Source organism: Mesoplodon bidens (assembly GCF_964165515.1).
Source record: "Mesoplodon bidens genome assembly, chromosome: 19".
Classification (NCBI taxonomy): Eukaryota; Metazoa; Chordata; class Mammalia; order Artiodactyla; family Ziphiidae; genus Mesoplodon; species Mesoplodon bidens.
In genome coordinates, this window is record NC_138179.1 from 6,208,867 (window position 1) to 6,227,451 (window position 18,585).

Genomic DNA, 18,585 nt, shown 5'->3' on the forward strand with positions numbered 1-18,585 from the left:
ACCACAATGAGATATCGCCTTAACACCTGTAAGAATGGCTATCATCAAAAAGTCTACAAATAATAAATGTGGCGAGGTTGTGGAGGAAAGGGAACCCTAGTATACTGTTGGTGGGAATGTGAATTGGTGCATGCAGTATGGGAAACAGAATGGAGTTTCCTCAAAAAAACTAAAAATAGAACTACCTTATCATCCAGCAATTCCACTTCTGGGTATACATTTGAAGAAAATGAAAACACTAATTTGAAAAGATAACATGTATCCCAGTTATAGCATTGTAGCAGCATTATTTACAATAGCCAAGATATGGAAGCACCCTAAGTGTTCATCAACAGATGAATGATTAAAGAAGATATGGTATATATATATATGTATATATATATATATACACACACACACACAATGGGATATATCTTAGCCATAAAAAAGAATGAAATTCTGCCATTTGCAACAGTGTGGATGAAATAAGTCAGACAGAGAAAGACAAATACTCTGTGTTATCACTTATATATAGAACCTAAAAAATAAATGAATTTACATAACAACACAGAAACAGACTCACAGATATAGAAAACAAACTAGTGGTTACCAGTGGGAAGGCGGGGGATGGATAAGACCGTGGTGTGGGATTAACAGATGCAAAGTACTATGTATAAAATAAATGAGCAACAAGGATATATTTTACAGCACAGGGAAATATAGCCATTATTTTGTAATAAATTTTCTTTTTTTTTTTTGCGGTACGCGGGCCTCTCACTGTTGTGGCCTCTCCCGTTGCGGAGCACAGGCTCCGGACGCTCAGGCCCAGCAGCCATGGCTCACGGGCCCAGCTGCTCCGCGGCATGTGGGATCCTCCCGGACCAGGGCATGAACCCACATCCCCCGCGTCGGCAGGCAGACTCTCAACCACTGCGCCACCAGGGAAGCCCATAACTTATTTTTTAAAATAAATTTATTTATTTAATTTTGGCTGTGTTGGGTCTTCGCTGCTGCGCGCAGGCCCTCCCCAGCTGCAGCAAGTGGGGCCACTCTTTGTTCGGTACACGGGCCTCTCACCGCGGTGGCCTCTCCTGTTGCAGAGCACGGCCTCCAGGCACACATGCTTCAGTAGTTGTGGCTTGCAGGCTCCAGAGCGCAGGCTCAGAAGCTGTGGCACACGGGCCCAGTTGCTCCGTGGCATGTGGGATCCTCCAGGACCAGGGCTCGAACCCACGTCCCCTGCACTGTCAGGTGGATTCCCATCCACTGAGCCACCAGGGAAGTCCCTGTACTAACGCTGAATGGAGTATAATCTATAAGCATATTGAACCGCTGTGCTGTACACCTGAAACTATTATCATCTTGTACGTCAGCCAATACTTCAATAAACACAGCGTGGCTGCTCTACTTCAAGGTTGCTGGTCTGCCTCTGTTGATAGTACACCAAGCTGTCATGCTCCATGGATTGGTAGCTGATTGATCTGTGTTTGACAGTGCCCTGGGGCATAAATTGCTCCATAGTCTGATCCAAATAAAGTTAGGCACCTTGGCAAGAGCATCCCTTGGCATCATCCAGGTCTGATTCCTTGAGGCAACAATTGCTACCAGTTTCTTATTCATACTTAAAGAGACACTCTTGCTATACGTACATATATGAGCTAGGCTTAACTTTTTAAAAAAAAATTTATTCTTGGGTGCTTTGGTTCTTTGTTCCTGTGCACAGCTTTCTCTAGTTGCGGTGAGTGGGGGCTACTCTTCGTTGCGGTGTGCAGGCTTCTCATTGCGGTGGCTTCTCTTGTTGCAGAGCACAGGCTCTAGGCGTGCGGACTTCAGTAGTTGTGGCACGTGGGCTCAGTAGTTGTGGCTCGCGGGCTCTAGAGCGCAGGCTCAGTAGTTATGGCGCACTGGCTTAGTTGCTCCACGGCATGTGGGATCTTCCCGGACCAGGGCTCGAACCCGTGTCCCCTGCATTGGCAGGCAGATTCTTAACCACTGTGCCACAAAGGGAAGCCCCTAGGCTTAACTTTTAAACCTGGATCATCAAGCCTTCAACTGTTACAAAATGCAGCTTCAGTTTTTGAGCATGTGACTTGCTGAGATCTTGTTACACCCTAATATATGTATTCATTGTCCAACTGCTTTTAAGTGCATTTGTAGACTTTATAGGTTAAGCAGTTCTTTCTGGCTTGCGTCTTAGTCATTGTAGATCACCTAATTTAGTTTATTATATACTTATTGGTAAAACTGGCTTGTATTTTCAGATCTGACAATGAATAAAGATTTTAAACATCAAAATGATGATACTGTCAACATTTTTAGTAATAGTTCTTTTGCTGTAGTAAACTGTGTATACAATGTCTGCTAGTATAGATATTGCTTTAGAAGTCAGACAATGGAGTGAGGGCTCTTAAATGTTTTTAACGTGGTAAACAGCATCGCCTTAAAATGGAACAAATTTAAAATAACATTGTGTTGGTTTTAAAATTTTTAATTATTTTAACTGTGATATTTTTAGAAATAAATCGTACTTGATGTGTACGTGTCACTTACAGCCTTACTCCCGTGCTTCAGCTCTGAGGACTGCTGTTATTAAAACCCTTTCTGTGTAATAGTTTTATTTTCTGATTGGTTGTTATATAGAAAAGTATTAACTTATCTTCCCAAAGAGAGAAGTTCAGCTGATACAGCCTTGTGTTGCTGCTTCAGCTTCTTATTTAGTTTTTGCCTCAGTAGCATTATTTGCATGAGTTAAAACTGATAATAGAATTTCAATCTGGGGAAAGATAATAAATTAAAGAAAATGACAAGTCTGCTGGGAAAGTAATTAAAGATGGATAGTCAAACTACTGTTTAGTCAGAGTATAAACTTGCTGAGATTGTAGGAACTGTGTGTGATATGGTTTTTTACTTTCCTATAGAAATCCTGAATTTACTATGGGACTTCTGCCAGTTTTAATTTTAATTAATTAGGTTATTTTTGAGGGAAGAGTTAGGGAAAAGGAACAAAAATATGTTCTGTATTTTGTCTTGACTTTGAGAATAACAGGGGGAGAGAGAGACAGAGAGAAGGTGGTAGCAATGTGGGAAGGATAGCCAGAAAAGCAGTGTGCTCTCTACATTTTTTAAAGCGTGAGCAGGTAGCCACTCTTGAAACAGCAGAGATCCAACACTAACCATGCAGTTAATCTTTACAAAATATAAACTGAGTTTAGAATTGTAATCCACTAAAACTTATTGTAGTTATTATGACATTTTATTAAGAGATGGTAAGCCATTTGTGTAAATTGTTGTAGTAGGTATTACAGTTAAATTGAACATTTCTAGGGTCAGCTGGAGGCAGAGAAGAGAAGAACTGAACCATAATAGGAAGCTTCTCTGAGGCTTCATAGCCCAGAGGTCGGAGGAGGCTGGGACTTTACATTTGTATAGCAGGGATACCACAATTCAAGGATGCAGGAGCCCCTGGCGGATAGGTAGGCTTGTCTCTTAGTGTTGGAGCCAAGACAGGGTTGATGCTTGAGTCTAGTGCATAGTACCTTCTGGGCAATGGTGTTTGGGTGCATGAAATTAGATGTCTTGGCTTAAAAATCAATATCCATGACAATATCCATGATAGGCATTATATCTTCACCTTGGCAGGGCCATTTGTATGGCCTGTGATAAATCATATTTGCTCTCCTTTTGTCTCTAGCTGCTTCCTTCAGTTGTTACCCAGGTCACATAGGTGGAAGCCACTTAAAGCCTGGGATAGAAGACTTTATATCTTCGTGAGTGTTTCATTTAATCAGATTGATTTCTTCCTAATACCAGGAACTGATGCTTTGCACATTCACATTGTAGTCTGTCTAAGTGCTGCTGCCTGGAATTGGGCAGCATGGTGCCTCTGCCAAATCCAGCTGCGATGGGCACACTGAACGTGTAGGGTGGGGGTTTGATGCCCTACAAGGAGGGAAGAAGCCCTAAGACCTTTTGAAGAAAAGGGGGGGGTTAAGTTTAGAGACAGGCAAAACACTTCTTTGGGGTTAGAAGTCAGGATATGGGTTATCCTTGTGGACGGGAATGGGTAGTTATTGGAAGGAGAGCAAAAAAAGGGCTCTGGGATGCTGGTAATATTCTGCTTGTTGATCTGGGTGTTGGGTACATTGGTATGTTATATTTGTGACCACTCATTGACCTGTGCACTTATGACCTGTGTAGTTTTCTGTATGCATGATATACTTCAATATAAAGTTAAAAATGAAAAGTTTGTAGTAGTTCAGTTCTGCATATATGATGGTCCTAATTGTCCATAATTAGGAACTGGATAAATAGGGATTGGTTAAATTGTGTTATGTTCCTCATACCCCTGCGAAATACAATGTAGGTATGTTTGAGAATGAATAATTCTTTATGTACTTATATTAAGCTGTTACTAATAAAGGAAATTTCAGAAGGTATATCCCACTTATGTAAAAATAAACCATTGTACACAAGGCTTGTATATATATAGAAAATATCTTGAAGGACACACACTAAATAATTAACAGTGGTTAGCCTTGAGGATTGGTTTATGGGTAATGTAACAAAGTGGGGAACATTGAACTTTTACTTAAGTTTTTTTTTTACTGTGAGCATGGGTTACTCTTATGGTAAAAACCAATAGTAAATTCCAAATACTATTTGGGAGGAATAATGTTGCTATTCTGGTAAAATCTCCAAAGTGTGAAAAAAGAAGAAAAGGAATTGTGGGAGTAGAGACCCCCCAGGAGAGTTAATGTACTTCTCCCTTATTCCACCTCAGAGGGTGAGGCAGATTTTAATGAGCCTGAATAAACAAAGTGAGTAGAGGCACTTGATGTAAAGTAGAACTAAACTGCCTTTCCAATTGTCGTTTTAGTTGATCCAGAGTACCAGAAGGAAGCAGAACAGAGACATCGAGAATTGGCAGCTAAAGCTGGAGGATTTAATGACTTTGCGACTTTAGCTGTCATCTTTGAACAGTGCAAATCAAGGTATGTGAGATAGTTCTTCGTACTGGAAAGTGTTAGTTTGAAATATATCTTCAATATAGTATATTATTTTAGACAGTAAGGTTCAGTGGGAATGATACTGACCTCAAGGTATTTTTGTGAACATTAGTGAGATTTCTCTGTCAGGTGACTATGACTTAGTAGTCACTTATTGCATAACATTAGTTCTCTTCTTTCTTCTCTCCCTAAACTTTTCCTGAAAAATGACCTTATATAATTTTGGCTCTGTGTAAGTAGCTTAGTTGAGAAAATGATTGGATATTTGTTAAAGCGTATATGAATAAAAAGGAACGCATTTCCAAATCATGTTTTAATTCACTTAGAGGCACCTGCGTTAACGTGTTAAAGCATATATGAATAAAAAGAAACCCATTTACAAATCATGTTTTAATTCACTTAGAGGCACCTGCATTAATTTGTTTTTTCAAATTCCTTAAAGTGCTTTTTAATTAATTGGACAGGTCTCATAAAAGAGCTGCCAGTCACCTATGGGTTTCTAGTTGTGTAATAGAAATGAGAACGTTAGACTGTCTTTCACTCATAGAAGATATTTTTGAGACACCAATATTTTTGTTTTGCAGTGGCGCTCCAGCTTCGTGGTGCCAGAAACATTGGATTCATTGGAGGTGCTTATTTTCTGCATTTCGTGTTGAAGCTCAACTTAGAGAACTGATCAGGAAGCTTAAACAGGTGATTGCTATAATGTGTTTTTCCTTGAGTAGCATTTTGGCAAGGCCTTCTGGGTACTCTACCCCAAACCATGTGTATTAGAAGGTGTTGAAGAATGGTTTGTAGGAACAGGCACCGCTCCTGACCCTGTGCGAGCGCACAGCTCTGCTATCCCTTATCCTTTTGGGAGGCTCTTTTCCGGGCCTTGGGTAATTTCCTCACATTCATATGCTTACCAGTACTCAGTGGAACCCTTGAGGCTCCTCTGCATATCTCCGGAGTTCTCTATGCAGATCTCTCCTCTCCTGAACTCTGGCCTGGGAACTCTAGCCGTCCTGGTCTTCCTGGATTCTCAACTCTGTCTCTTTAACTCTGGGAGTTCTCCAGGTTCCACTTGGGTTTTTCCTTTCCTGCACCTTCGTCCAGAATCTTTCTCAAGGTTGACTGTAAGCCGGGGCAGTTATTGGACTGACTTCATTTATTTTCCCTACTTCATTTATTTCTCAGAGGTCACTGTCCTTTATTGCTTGATATATAGTGTTTTGGAGATCATTATTTCACATGCTTTGTCCATTTTTTGGTTGGTTCAAGCAGAAGGGTAAATCTGGTCCCTCTTACTCCGTATTGGCCGGAAACAGAAGTCTTTAGAAATGTGGATTTTTCAAACTAAAAGATTATTTCAAATTGTTCTGTGAGATTTACCACTGTACATGTATTCTTTCTATAGCAAAGTGACTTCCCAAGAGAGACCTTTGAAGGCCCTAAACATGAAGTACTGCGAAGATGTCTTTGTGCAGGTTATTTCAAAAATGTAGCTCGCAGGTAAGCAGTAAGAGCTTGAGAGATGGATAGAGAAATACAACCGTATTTGATGACAATATTAAATATTTAATATTAAAGACAGTTTGATTTAAACTCTGTTTAAATCAAATTATGATGACATCAATTACAGTGACCCTTTTCATAATTGTCACTTGTGCAAGGGGAGCTGCCGTGGCTGAGAGCAAGATATTGAAGCTCACGTGGGGCAGGAGGGGAGTCTGTAGGACAGCTGTCCAGCATGGGGTATTAGTGCCTAAGTTGAGTGACACTGGTTTTCTTGCAGAGGGGTGGCTCTTTGTGGAGTGTGAAAGCCAAATAGGTTGAGGATGGCATCCCTGAGGAAGGGTAGTTTGGTGTGGAATGTCAGGGCTTGAGCAGGATTGGGGAAGGTACTCACATGGGAGTTATTCGTTATTGAGTGTCAGAGTCTGAGTGTAGGGAGGGAGGCCATCTTTGTAGGGAAAGGGGTAAGAGTGGTGGTGATGGGAGATTCGTTATATACAGAGGAATTGATCACATAATTGAATATATTAAGGCAACTGGTGAAGGGAGTTAGAAATACTGAAAGGGAGAAAACAAGAATGAGCCCTGTGGTGTTGATTGGAATTTCAGGTATTACGGGTTTGTTTGTTTGTTTGTTTGTTTATTTATGGCTGCGTTGGGTCTTCGTTGCTAAACATGATTTTCTAGTTATGGCGAGCGGGAGCTACTCTTCGTTGTGGTGCGTGGGCTTCTCATGCGGTGCCTTCTCTTGTTGCGGAGCACAGGCTGTGGGCGCGTTGGCTTCAGTAGTTGTGGCACGCAGGCTCAGTAGTTGTGGCGCATGGGCTTAGTTGCTCCGCGGCATGTGAGATCTTCCCGGACCAGGGCTTGAACCCGTGTCCCCTGCATTGGCAGGCGGATTCTTAACTACTGCACCACCAGGGAAGTCTGGTATACAGTTTTTACTATAGTTAAATGGATGGATAGATAGATATAGTAATAAAAATAGATGGTACCGTGTGTGTGTGTGTGTGTGTGTGTGTGTGTGTGTGTATAAAATATGTATTTCTATGTATGTAAATATGTAACCTAACTATGAGATGGACTGGGAGCAATGACACTATAATAGCAATGAATATACTTTGTGCCCAGATCTTGACTTGGAACAACCATCTGCCACATAAAAGACCCAGGGCTCTTTGGAGAAATCGGGCTGGGAAAGTACATGACGAGCCCGAAACATCTTATTTTGCCAGCAAGCAAAGTAGTGATCAGTGAAGGTTGAGGCCATGTCAGAAGTACAAGGGAGCCAGCTTGAATAGGTCCCAGCTGATCAAAGATGGGATATTTTGAGCATTGAAATGAATAATGATAGTAATGGATTATATAACCCATTGAATAAAATGAAATCATGGGTCTATAATCATATAAATTAATAAATGAGTAAATTAAAGGTTTAATGACAAATAGAATCATTTACATAGTTGAGCACCTCTCCACAAAACTCTTGTTAATTACAAAGGGAAAAAGTAACTTCTCAGTGAAGAAGCCTGGCAGATGTTACCTAAATCAAGCAACAAATCAAAATCATGTTCCTCCTGATAGGATATAATGAAAACACAGCATCACTTCTGTGATATTCCTGCCAAAGATCTGTAACCTGAATCTAATCATCCTAAAACAGACAAAATTAAATTGAGGGACATACTGCAAAATAACTAGCTGATAATTTAAAGGTGTCAAGATCATGAAGGCCAAAGGAAGACTGGGGAGTATTCCAGAATGAAGGAGACTAAGGGGCCATAAAATGTAAAGGCAGTAAATGATTCTGAACTGGATCCTTTTGCTATAAAGGGTATTATTAGGACATTTGGTAAACTTCATTGGGTTCTGAGGATTAGATGCTAGTGTTAGTGTTAATTCCCTGGTTTTGATGGTTGTATTATGGTTATATAGGAGAATATTCTTGATTATAGGAAATGCACACTCAGGTATTTGGGGATGATGGGTCATAAGTTTGGCTACCAACTTTCAAATGGTTCAAGAAAAAAAGATTTTTGTACTGTCCAAATATGTACTGTGTAGATATATATGCAAATAATTATAATGCAGTCTGATCTGGGTTATAATAGGAATATATGTGAAGTTCTGTAGGAAATCAGTTGTGATGATTGAGCTCTAAAGTATAATTTTGACAAGTTTTTGGAATAACATATATATAGGGAAGTATAGAAGAGGATAAGAATTTAAAGTTAACATGAATTAGAAAAAATGCAGATGAAATGTTCTAACGATCATATATTTTTTTGAATTTTTGAATTTATTTATTTATTTTTTTATACAGCAGGTTCTTATGAGTTATTCATTTTATACATATTAGTGTATACATGTCAATCCCAGTTTCCCAGTTCATCCCACCACCACCACCCCCCACCCCACCGCCGCTATCCCCCCTTGGTGTCCATATATTTGTTCTCTACATCTCTGTCTCAATTTCTGCCCTGTAAACCAGTTCATTTGTACCATTTTTCTAGGTTCCACATATATACGTTAATATATGATATTTGGTTTTCTCTTTCTGACTTACTTCACTCTCTATGACAGTCTCTAGATTCATCCACCTCTCTACAGATGACCCAATTTTGTTCCTTATTATGGCTGAGTAATACTCCATTGTATGTATGTACCACATCTTCTTTATCCATTCATCTGTCGATGGACATTTAGGTTGCTTCCATGACCTGGCTATTGTAAATAGTGCTGCAGTGAACATTGGGGTGCATGTGTCTTTTTGAATTATGGTTTTCCCTGGGTATATGCCCAGTAGTGGGATTGCTGGGTCATATGGTAATTCTATTTTTCGTTTTTTAAGGAACCTCCGTACTGTTCTCCATAGTGGCTGTATCAATTTACATTCCCACCAACAGTGCAAGAGGGTTCCCTTTTCTCCACACCCTCTCCAGCATTTGTTGTTTGTGGATTTTCTCATGATGCCCATTCTAACTGGTGTGAGGTGATACCTCATTGTAGTTTTGATTTGCATTTCTCTAATAATTAGTGATGTTGAGCAGCTTTTCATGTGCCTCTTGGCCATCTGTATGTCTTCTTTGGAGAAATGTCTCTATAGGTCTTCTGCCCATTTTTGGATTGGGTTGTTTGTTTTTTTAATATTGAGCTGCATGAGCTGTTTATATATTTTGGAGATGAATCCTTTGTCCATTGATTCGTTTGCAATTATTTTCTCCCATTCTGAGGGTTGTCTTTTCGTCCTGTTTGTAGTTTCCTTTGCTTTGCAAAGCTTTTAAGTTTCATTAGGTCCCATTTGTTTATTTTTGTTTTTATTTCCATTACTCTAGGAGGTGGATCAAAAAAGATCTTGCTGTGATTTATGTCAAAGAGTGTTCTTCCTAAGTTTTCCTCTAAGAGTTTTATAGTGTCTGGTCTTACATTTAGGCCTTTAATCCACTTTGAGTTTATTTTTGTGTATGGTGTTAGGGAGTATTCTAATTTCATTCTTTTACGTGTAGCTGTCCAGTTTCCCCAGCACCACTTATTCAAGAGGCTGTCTTTTCTCCATTGTATATCCTTGCCTCCTTTGTCATAGATTAGTTGACCATAGGTGCGTGGGTTTATCTCTGGGCTTTCTATCTTGTTCCATTGATCTATATTTCTGTTTTTGTGCCAGTACCATATTGTCTTGATTACTGTAGCTTGGTAGTATAGTCTGAAGTTAGGGAGTCTGATTCCTCTAGCTCTGTTATTTTCCCTCAAGACTGCTTTGGGGGCTTCCCTGGTGGCACAGTGGTTAAGAATCTGCCTGCCAATGCAGGGGACATGGGTTCGAGCCCTGGTCTGGGAGGATCCCACATGCCGCGGAGCAACTAAGCCCGTGAGCCACAACTACTGAGCCTGCGCATCTGGAGCCTGTGCTCCGCAACGGGAGAGGCCGCGACAGTGAGAGGCCCGCGCACCGCGATGAAGAGTGGCCCCCGCTCGCCGCAACTGGAGAAAGCCCTTGCACAAAAACGAAGACCCAACACAGCCAAAAATAAAAATATAAATAAATTAATTAATTAAAAAAAAAGACTGCTTTGGCTATTTGGGGTTTTTTGTGTCTCCATACAAATTTTAAGGTTTTTTGTTCTAGTTCTGTAAACAATGCCATTGGTAATTTGATAGGGATTGCATTGAATCTGTCGATTGCTTTGGGTAGTATAGTCATTTTCACAATATTCATTCTTCCAATCCAAGGACATGGGATATCTCTCCATTTGTTTGTATCATATTTAATTTCTTTCATCAGTGTCTTATAGTTTTCTGCATACAGATCTTTTGTCTCCCTAGGTAGGTTTATTCCTAGGTATTTTATTCTTTGTGTTGCAGTGGTAAATGGGAGTGTTTCCTTAATTTCTCTTTCAGATTTTTCACCATTAGTGTATAGGAATGCAAGAGATTTCTGTGCATTAATTTTGTACCCTGCAACTTTACCAAATTCATTGATTAGCTCTGGTAGTTTTCTGGTGGCATCTTTAGGATTCTCTATGTACAGTATCATGTCATCTGCAAACAGTGACAGTTTTACTTCTTCTTTTCCAATTTGTATTCCTTTTATTCCTTTTTCTTCTCTGATTGCTGTGGCTAGGACTTCCAAAACTATGTTGAATAATAGTGGTGAGAGTGGTCATCCTTGTTTTGTTCCTGATCTTAGAGGAAATGCTTTCAGTTTTTCACCACTGAGAATGATGTTGGCTGTGGGTTTGTCGTATATGGCCTTTATTATGTTGAGGTAGGCTCCTTCTATGCCCACTTTCTGGAGAGTTTTTATCATAAATGGGTGTTCAATTTTGTCAAAAGCTTTTTCTGCATCTATTGGGATGATCATATTGTTTTTACTTTTCAGTTTGTTAGTATGGTGTATCACATTGATTGTTTTGCCTATATTGAAGAATCCTTGCATCCTTGGGATAAATCCCACTTGATCATGGTGTATGATCCTTTTAATGTGTTGTTGGATTCTGTTTGCTGGTATTTTGTTGAGGACTGTTGCATCTGTGTTCATCAGTGATATTGGCCTGTAGTTTTCATTCTTTGTGACATCTTTGTCTGGTTTTGGTATCAGGGTGATGGTGGCCTCATAGAATGAGTTTGGGAGTGTTCCTTCCTCTGCAATTTTTGGAAGAGTTTGAGGAGGTTGGGTGTTAGCTCTTCTCTAAATGTTTGATAGAATTCACCTGTGAAGCCATCTGGTCCTGGACTTTTGATTGTTGGAAGATTTTTAATCACAGTTTCAATTTCATTACTTGTGATTGATCTGTTCATATTTTCTATTTCTTCCAGGTTCAGTCTTGGAAGGTTATACCTTTCTCAGAATTTGTCCATTTCTTCCAGGTTGTCCATTTTATTGGCATAGAGTTGCTTGTAGTAGTCTCTTAGGATGCTTTGTATTTCTGTGGTGTCTGTTCTCCTTTTTCATTTCTAATTTTATTGATTTGAGCCCTCTCCCTCTTTTTTGTGATGAATCTGGGTAATGGTTTATCAATTTTGTTTATCTTCTCAAAGAACCAGCTTTTAGTTTTATTGATCTTTGCTATTGTTTTGTTTCTATTTCATTGATTTCTTTCCTTCTGCTGACTTTGGGTTTTGTCTGTTCTTTCTCTAGTTCCTTTAGTATGGTTAGATTGTTTGAGATTTTTCCTGTTTCTTGAGATAGGCTTGTATTGGTATAAACTTCCCTTTTAGAACTGCTTTTGCCACATCCCATAGGTTTTGGATCATCGTGTTTTCACTGTCATTTGTCTCTAGGTATTTTTTGATTTCCTCTCTGACTTTTTCAGTGATCTCTTGGTTATTTAGTAACATGTTATTTAGCCTCCATGTGTTTGTGTTTTTTATGTGTTTTTCCCTGTAATTGATTTCTAATCTCATAGCATTGTGGTCAGAAGAGATGCTTGATATGATTTCAGTTTTCTTAAATTTACTGAGGCTTGATTTGTGACCCAAAATGTGATCTATCCTGGAGAATGTTCCGTGCACACTTGAGAAGAAAGTGTAATCTGCTGTTTTTGGATGGAATGTCCTATAAATATCAATTAAATCTATCTGGTCTATTGTGTCATTTAAAGCTTGTGTTTCCTAAGTAATTTTCTGTTCAGATGATCTGTCCATTGGTGTAAGTGAGGTGTCAGAGTGCCCCAGTATTAGTGTGTTACTGTCAGTTTCCTCTTTTATAGCTCTTAGCAGTTGCCTTATGTATTGAGGTGCTCCTATGTTGGGTGCACATATATTTATAATAGTTATATCTTCTTGGATTGATCCCTTGATCATTATATAGTGTCCTTCCTTGTCTCTTGTAACATTCTTTATTTTAAAGTCTATTTTATCTGATAGGAGTATTGCTACTCCAGCTTTCTTTTGATTTCCATTTGCTTGGAATATCTTTTTCCATCCCCTCACTTTCAGTCTGTATGTGTCCCTAGGTCTGAAGTGGGTCTCTTGTAGACAGCATATATATGGGTCTTATTTTGGTATCCATTCAGTGAGCCTGTATCTTTTGGTTGGAGCATTTAATTCATTCACGTTTAAGGTAATTATCGATATGTATGTTCCTGTTACCATTTTCTTAATTGTTCTGGGTTTGTTTTTGTAGGTCCTTTTCTTCTCTTGTGTTTCTCACTTAGAGAAGTTCCTTTAGCATTTGTTGTATAGCTGGTTTGGTGGTGCTGAATTCTCTTAGCTTTTGCTTGTTTGTAAAGCTTTTGATTTCTCCATCGAATCTGAATGAGATCCTTGCCAGGTAGAGTAATCTTGGTTGTAGGTTCTTCCCTTTCATCACAGTTGTGCCACTCCCTTTTGGCTTGTAGAGTTTCTGCTGAGAAATCAGCTGTTAACCTTATGCGAGTTCCCTTGTATCTTATTTGTCATTTTTCCCTTGCTGCTTTCAATAATTTTTCTTTGTCTTTAATTTTAACCAGTTTGATTACTACGTGTCTTCGTGTGTTTCTCCTTGGGTTTGTCCTGTATGGGACTCTCTGAGCTTCCTGGACTTGGGTGGCTATTTCCTTTCCCATGTTAGGGAAGTTTTCGACTATAATCTCTTCAGATATTTTCTCGGGTCCTTTCTCTCTCTCTTCTTCTGGTACCCCTATTACTGAGAATGGTGGTGCGTTTAATGTTGTCCCAGAGGTCTCTTAGGCTGTCTTCATTTCTTTTCATTCTTTTTTCTTTATTCCGTTCCACAGCAGTGAACTCCACCATTCTGTCTTCCAGGTCACTTATCTGTTCTTCTGCCTCAGTTATTCTGCTATTGATTCCTTCTAGTGTATTTTTCATTTCAGTTATTGTATTGTTCATATCTGTTTGTTTGTTCTTTAATTCTCCTATGTCTTTGTTAAACATTTCGTGCATCTTCTTGATCTTTGCCTCCATTATTTTTCTGAGGTCCTGGATCATCTTCACTCTTATTCTGAATTCTTTTTCTGGAAGGTTGCCTATCTCCACTTCATTTAGTTGTTTTTCTGGGGTTTTATCTTGTTCCTTCATCTGGTACATAGCCCTCTGCCTTTTCATCTTGTCCATCTTTCCGTGAGTGTGGTTGTTGTTCCACAGGCTGCAGGACTGTAGTTCTTCTTGCTTCTGCTCTAATTATCACATTTTAGAATAGTGAAAATTACCTATACCCTTGAAAGGAGATGTAGCATAATATAATGTAAAGAATACTGTATTTAAGTCAGAAGACCTATATGTTTAGGACTTGCCTCATCATACATTAGCTCTGTGACCTTGAGAAAGCTATCTAATTTATTTGAATCTCAGTTTTGACCTTTTAATAAACTACCTGGCTCTCAAAACCCATAGGCTTATTTGAGGTTTTATTATGAAAGCATTTTGGAAATTCTCAAGCACAAATACGATATTATTGTTAATATTGCTGTTTATTGACCAGAAATGTTTATACTTAATTAAAATGACTATTTAAGTTGTATCATTAGTTCTTTTTTTTCTTGGCTGCACCGCGCAGCTTGTGGAGTTTTAGTTCCCCATCCAGGGGTCAAACCCAGGCCCTTGGCAGTGAGAGCACAGAGTCCTAACCACTGGACCGCCAGGGAATTCCCTGTATCATTAGTTTTAAGATGAATTGGTAGAGGGGACTTCCCTGGTGGTGCAGTGGTTAAGAATCCGCCTGCCAATGCAGGAGACACGGGTTTGAGCCCTTGTCCGGGAAGATCCCACATGTCGCGAAGCAACTAAGCCCATGAGCCACAACTACTGAGCCCATGTGCCACAACTATTGAAGCCCACACACCTAGAGCCTGTGCTCCACAACAAGAGAAGCCACCACAATGAGAAGCACGTGTACACAGCAGAGTCGCCCCCACTCGCCGCAACTCGAGAAAACCTGCACAGATCAATGAAAACCCAACGCAGCCAAAAATTAATTAATTAATTAAGAAAACAGATCAATTGGTAGAGAAGTTATAGTGACAGTTGAATAAATATAAACCTCTGCTTATAGCAATCTCTGTATTAGAACATATAACTTTTCATCGTTAGTGCTCTACGAGGAAACTTATTTAGTGCTCTAAACTTATTGCATCGCTGTTACTGTTCTTGTCTTTATCCTTTGGTTGTTTGGTTCTTAGGTCTGTTGGGAGAACGTTTTGCACAATGGATGGGCGTGGAAGCCCAGTTCACATTCATCCTTCCTCAGCAGTAAGTACCTTGTTTTTAATCAAAGGAAGAAATTTCTTCTTTTTGTAAAGGAAGGTGTAGGCATTTCTTCCTTTTGTAAAGGTATAGGAATAAATAATATACAGATGTCTTCTACTTTTCTCTTTTGAGGATAGTTTAGCATATATCTATATTACATAAAGGTATTGGTTGGCCCATGCCTCCTGTTTGATTGAAGAATATAGAGATTAATTCAGAAGAGTTTGGTCTGTTGGTATTTGGTTGGTCTAATGTGCAACAAGGCAGGTTATTGAATTATCATCCTTAAATGAATTCTTTTGTGTAGCTTCATGAACAGGAAACCAAACTTGAATGGATCATTTTCCATGAGGTATTAGTTACCACCAAAGTCTACGCAAGAATTGTGTGTCCAATCCGTTATGAATGGGTGAGAGACTTGTTACCCAAGTTGCATGAATTTAATGCACATGATTTGAGCAGTGTGGCCCGACGTGAAATGAGAGAAGATGCAAGAAGGAGGTGGACCAATAAGGAAAATGTAAAGCATCTAAAGGGTGAGTGAATCGCTTGTTCTAGAGCATAAGTGTCCAAATTCTCATATAATTACAGAAAAACTGTTAGAGCTTAGATTCTTTCTCTGTCTCCTCAGAAAAGCAAAGAGTTGTCATGAGTCTCAGACTTCCTTTGACTTCCTTCTTTCCTTCCAGTTAATCATGTTCTCCTTAACCCCTCTATTCAACAACATTATTAATAACAATATCTATTGAACTTTCTTGCCACATTCTAACAACTTGCATTACCCCATTAAATATTCACAATAACTCTGTGAAGTAACTGCATATCCCTACTTTATAGATGAGGAAATACTTAGCAGTATACCATCATTTCCTGAAAATCCCTAAGCTAATATTTGGTGAATCTGGATTTTGAATCCAAGGAATTTGACTCTGTGGCCTCTACTCTTAACTGTTATGCCATATTGCTTCCCAGTAGTGCTTTACTATTTTTATTTTGTGTATAAAACTTTGTGAATTATTACTGCAGAACATCCTTTTTTTTTTTCAGGAGAGTTTTCCTTGATGTTAGGTCCCTAGTTGTGAGGCATAAACTGTTGTGGTCCTGAACTAGGGCAGAAAGCTTAATTCTCAGCTTACAAATAGAAAGAGCTTTTCAGTAAAGCGTTTTGAGGCTGATGGATGGAGCAAATCGTATTATCCTTATCTAACATCACTGAGAAATAGAATGGTGGCGAATTTTGCCCAAGGTCATTGGAAATGTTAACTACTCTGTTTTGTTGTTAGTGTATAACCACACTACATGTTTGACTTAGGGTCAATTTTTCTGACTCCTCAGACCTCTATGCTCTTATTTTATTTATTTATTTATTTATTCATTCATTCATTCATTTGGCTGCGCCGGGTCTTAGTTGTGGCACGCAGGATCTTGTTAGTTGCAGCATGTGGGATCTAGTTCCCTGACCAGGATTGAACCCTGGCCCCCTGCACTAGGTGTGCAGAGTCTTAGCCACTGGACCACTTGGGAAGTCCTTTTATTCTCTTATTTTTATCCATAGACGATATCATTTCTTTTGAAAGGGCAAAATTTAATTTCCTTCTTTTCCCCTTAACATTAAAAAATCAGAGCATCTCTTTCTCTTAACATTTCTAATACTGAAACTCAAAACTAAAATTTTATTGGATTAATTTGTAATGTTTTCAGATGGAATATCAAAAGAAGTCCTAAAGAAAATGCAAAGAAGAAATGATGATAAATCCATATCAGACGCACGTGCTCGTTTCCTTGAGAGAAAGCAGCAGAGGTCCCAGGATCACAGTGACACCCTGAAGGAAACAGGCTAAGCAGTGAACCCTCCAATTCAGGAAGTAGGAAAAGCAGCCAGAAAATGTGCTTCTGCTTTGCCATTTATGTCAGACAGCACTACCAACAGGAAGTGGTCAGCAGCTGTTTTTAGCATACGAGTTAAAAGCAAATCAAAGATCATCAGTACCAATAAATGGAATTTTCAAAGAAAAGATTGAGTTGCCATAGTCATAGGAAATGATATATGAAACCAATGAAAGACAATATATGTGATATTTTCCTCACTTCAATTTTGCTGGCCTTAACTGGTATCAAATGCTGTCAGTGAGATATTTTCAAAGAACATTGAATTGTATTTAATCAGCGTGTATTCCATTTGCATTGAAGCATTAAAAATTATTTTCCTTAAATCTCTTTAAGGCCTTCTTGTTGCTATTAGAATAGTATTATATCAGGTTATCAGGTATGTGACCATTTCCTTCTGAAGGCTGAACATAAAAGAGGTTTTTACTGAGCAATACTTAGATGTCTAACCGTTTAATTGCTACAGAGCTTTATAGATATTTAGAGAAAAGACTTAATCAATTAGTAAATAAGAAAATTGCCTATGGCAAGATTCTTTGTTGAATTAATATTAATCCTTAAGTTGATTTTTCTGGGATTATACAAATTCCTTTTTATATAAAAGTATATTGTTTAAAACAGTAGCTATAGCCATTAACCAAAGGACAGATGATATATATATGTTCTTTTTTTAGCTGTCCCTACATACTTGTATCAGCACCATGTATGTAGGTGTGACAGTGTTTCAAACAGCCCTTCCACCTGGCCTACTCTCTTGCCTCCAGCTGCTTGGGTAGGACCATTTAAACATCTATTACGCCGATCTTGAAATGGGATTTTCAAAGCAGCCGACACTGCATCACCAGTGTTTCAAATTGGAACCTTGAGGCTAGTTAGTATCACACTCAGGCCACACTCAGCACTTGTCCACTCTGTTGTTTACTGCCTTGTATTCTAGTTATTTGTGTATTTGTCTGTCTCCCCCACTAGATTATACGCTCCTTGTGGGCAGGGACTATGTCTTTTTCATCTTTGTATCTTTCATGGCACCTAGCACAGTGCTTTGCACATAGTAGTCAATGTTTGTTAAATAAAGCTATTAGTGTCGTTCAAATTCAAAAGGCAGTATAATGTGTGTTTTTAGATATTTTCTGTAAAATTTAAGCATCTAAAATTTTAATAGATAACTCACTCTTTCACAGTTACTTCCTTTGGCATCTAAACAATTTTCTGTTCAATATTAGAAACTTGAAGCCTTTATTGAAAAATTACATGAGGACCCAAATCCATGTTTGTTCTTGAAGTAAGGTGAGTGGTGATGGTTTCTCAGAACATTCCTAGCATTGTTAATTTGTTCTTCTAATCTTCAGTGCTCAAGACACTGTTTCAGCACATTAGTCCTATCAGTTTCTCTTCCCAGGTATGTATCAGTGCATTTCCTTAGACGTGGTGGGGGTGTATGTGGATTCTTGGAATGACAGCTCTTTTATTTCAGTAAGTTTTTATTAAGCACACATTCTAAATCTATAGTCTGTATCTATAATTTCATCAG

The 18,585-nt window shown here is 38.8% G+C and overlaps 1 protein-coding gene across 3 annotated transcripts in view; it reads left to right on the plus strand.

The window, feature by feature from the left end:
• Positions 1 to 18,154, plus strand: part of DHX40 (DEAH-box helicase 40) — a 51,967-nt gene extending 33,813 nt beyond the window's left edge. For all 3 annotated transcript variants that reach the window (XM_081219368.1, XM_081219370.1, XM_081219369.1), the window contains 6 exons: positions 4,856 to 4,970; positions 5,570 to 5,678; positions 6,385 to 6,479; positions 15,101 to 15,170; positions 15,475 to 15,703; positions 16,869 to 18,154. In XM_081219368.1, coding sequence (XP_081075494.1) covers positions 4,856 to 4,970; positions 5,570 to 5,678; positions 6,385 to 6,479; positions 15,101 to 15,170; positions 15,475 to 15,703; positions 16,869 to 17,008 — 758 coding nt within the window. In that variant the 3' untranslated portion in view covers positions 17,009 to 18,154. The remainder of the gene's footprint in view (positions 1 to 4,855; positions 4,971 to 5,569; positions 5,679 to 6,384; positions 6,480 to 15,100; positions 15,171 to 15,474; positions 15,704 to 16,868) is intronic.
• The last annotated feature ends 431 nt before the right edge of the window (positions 18,155 to 18,585 follow it).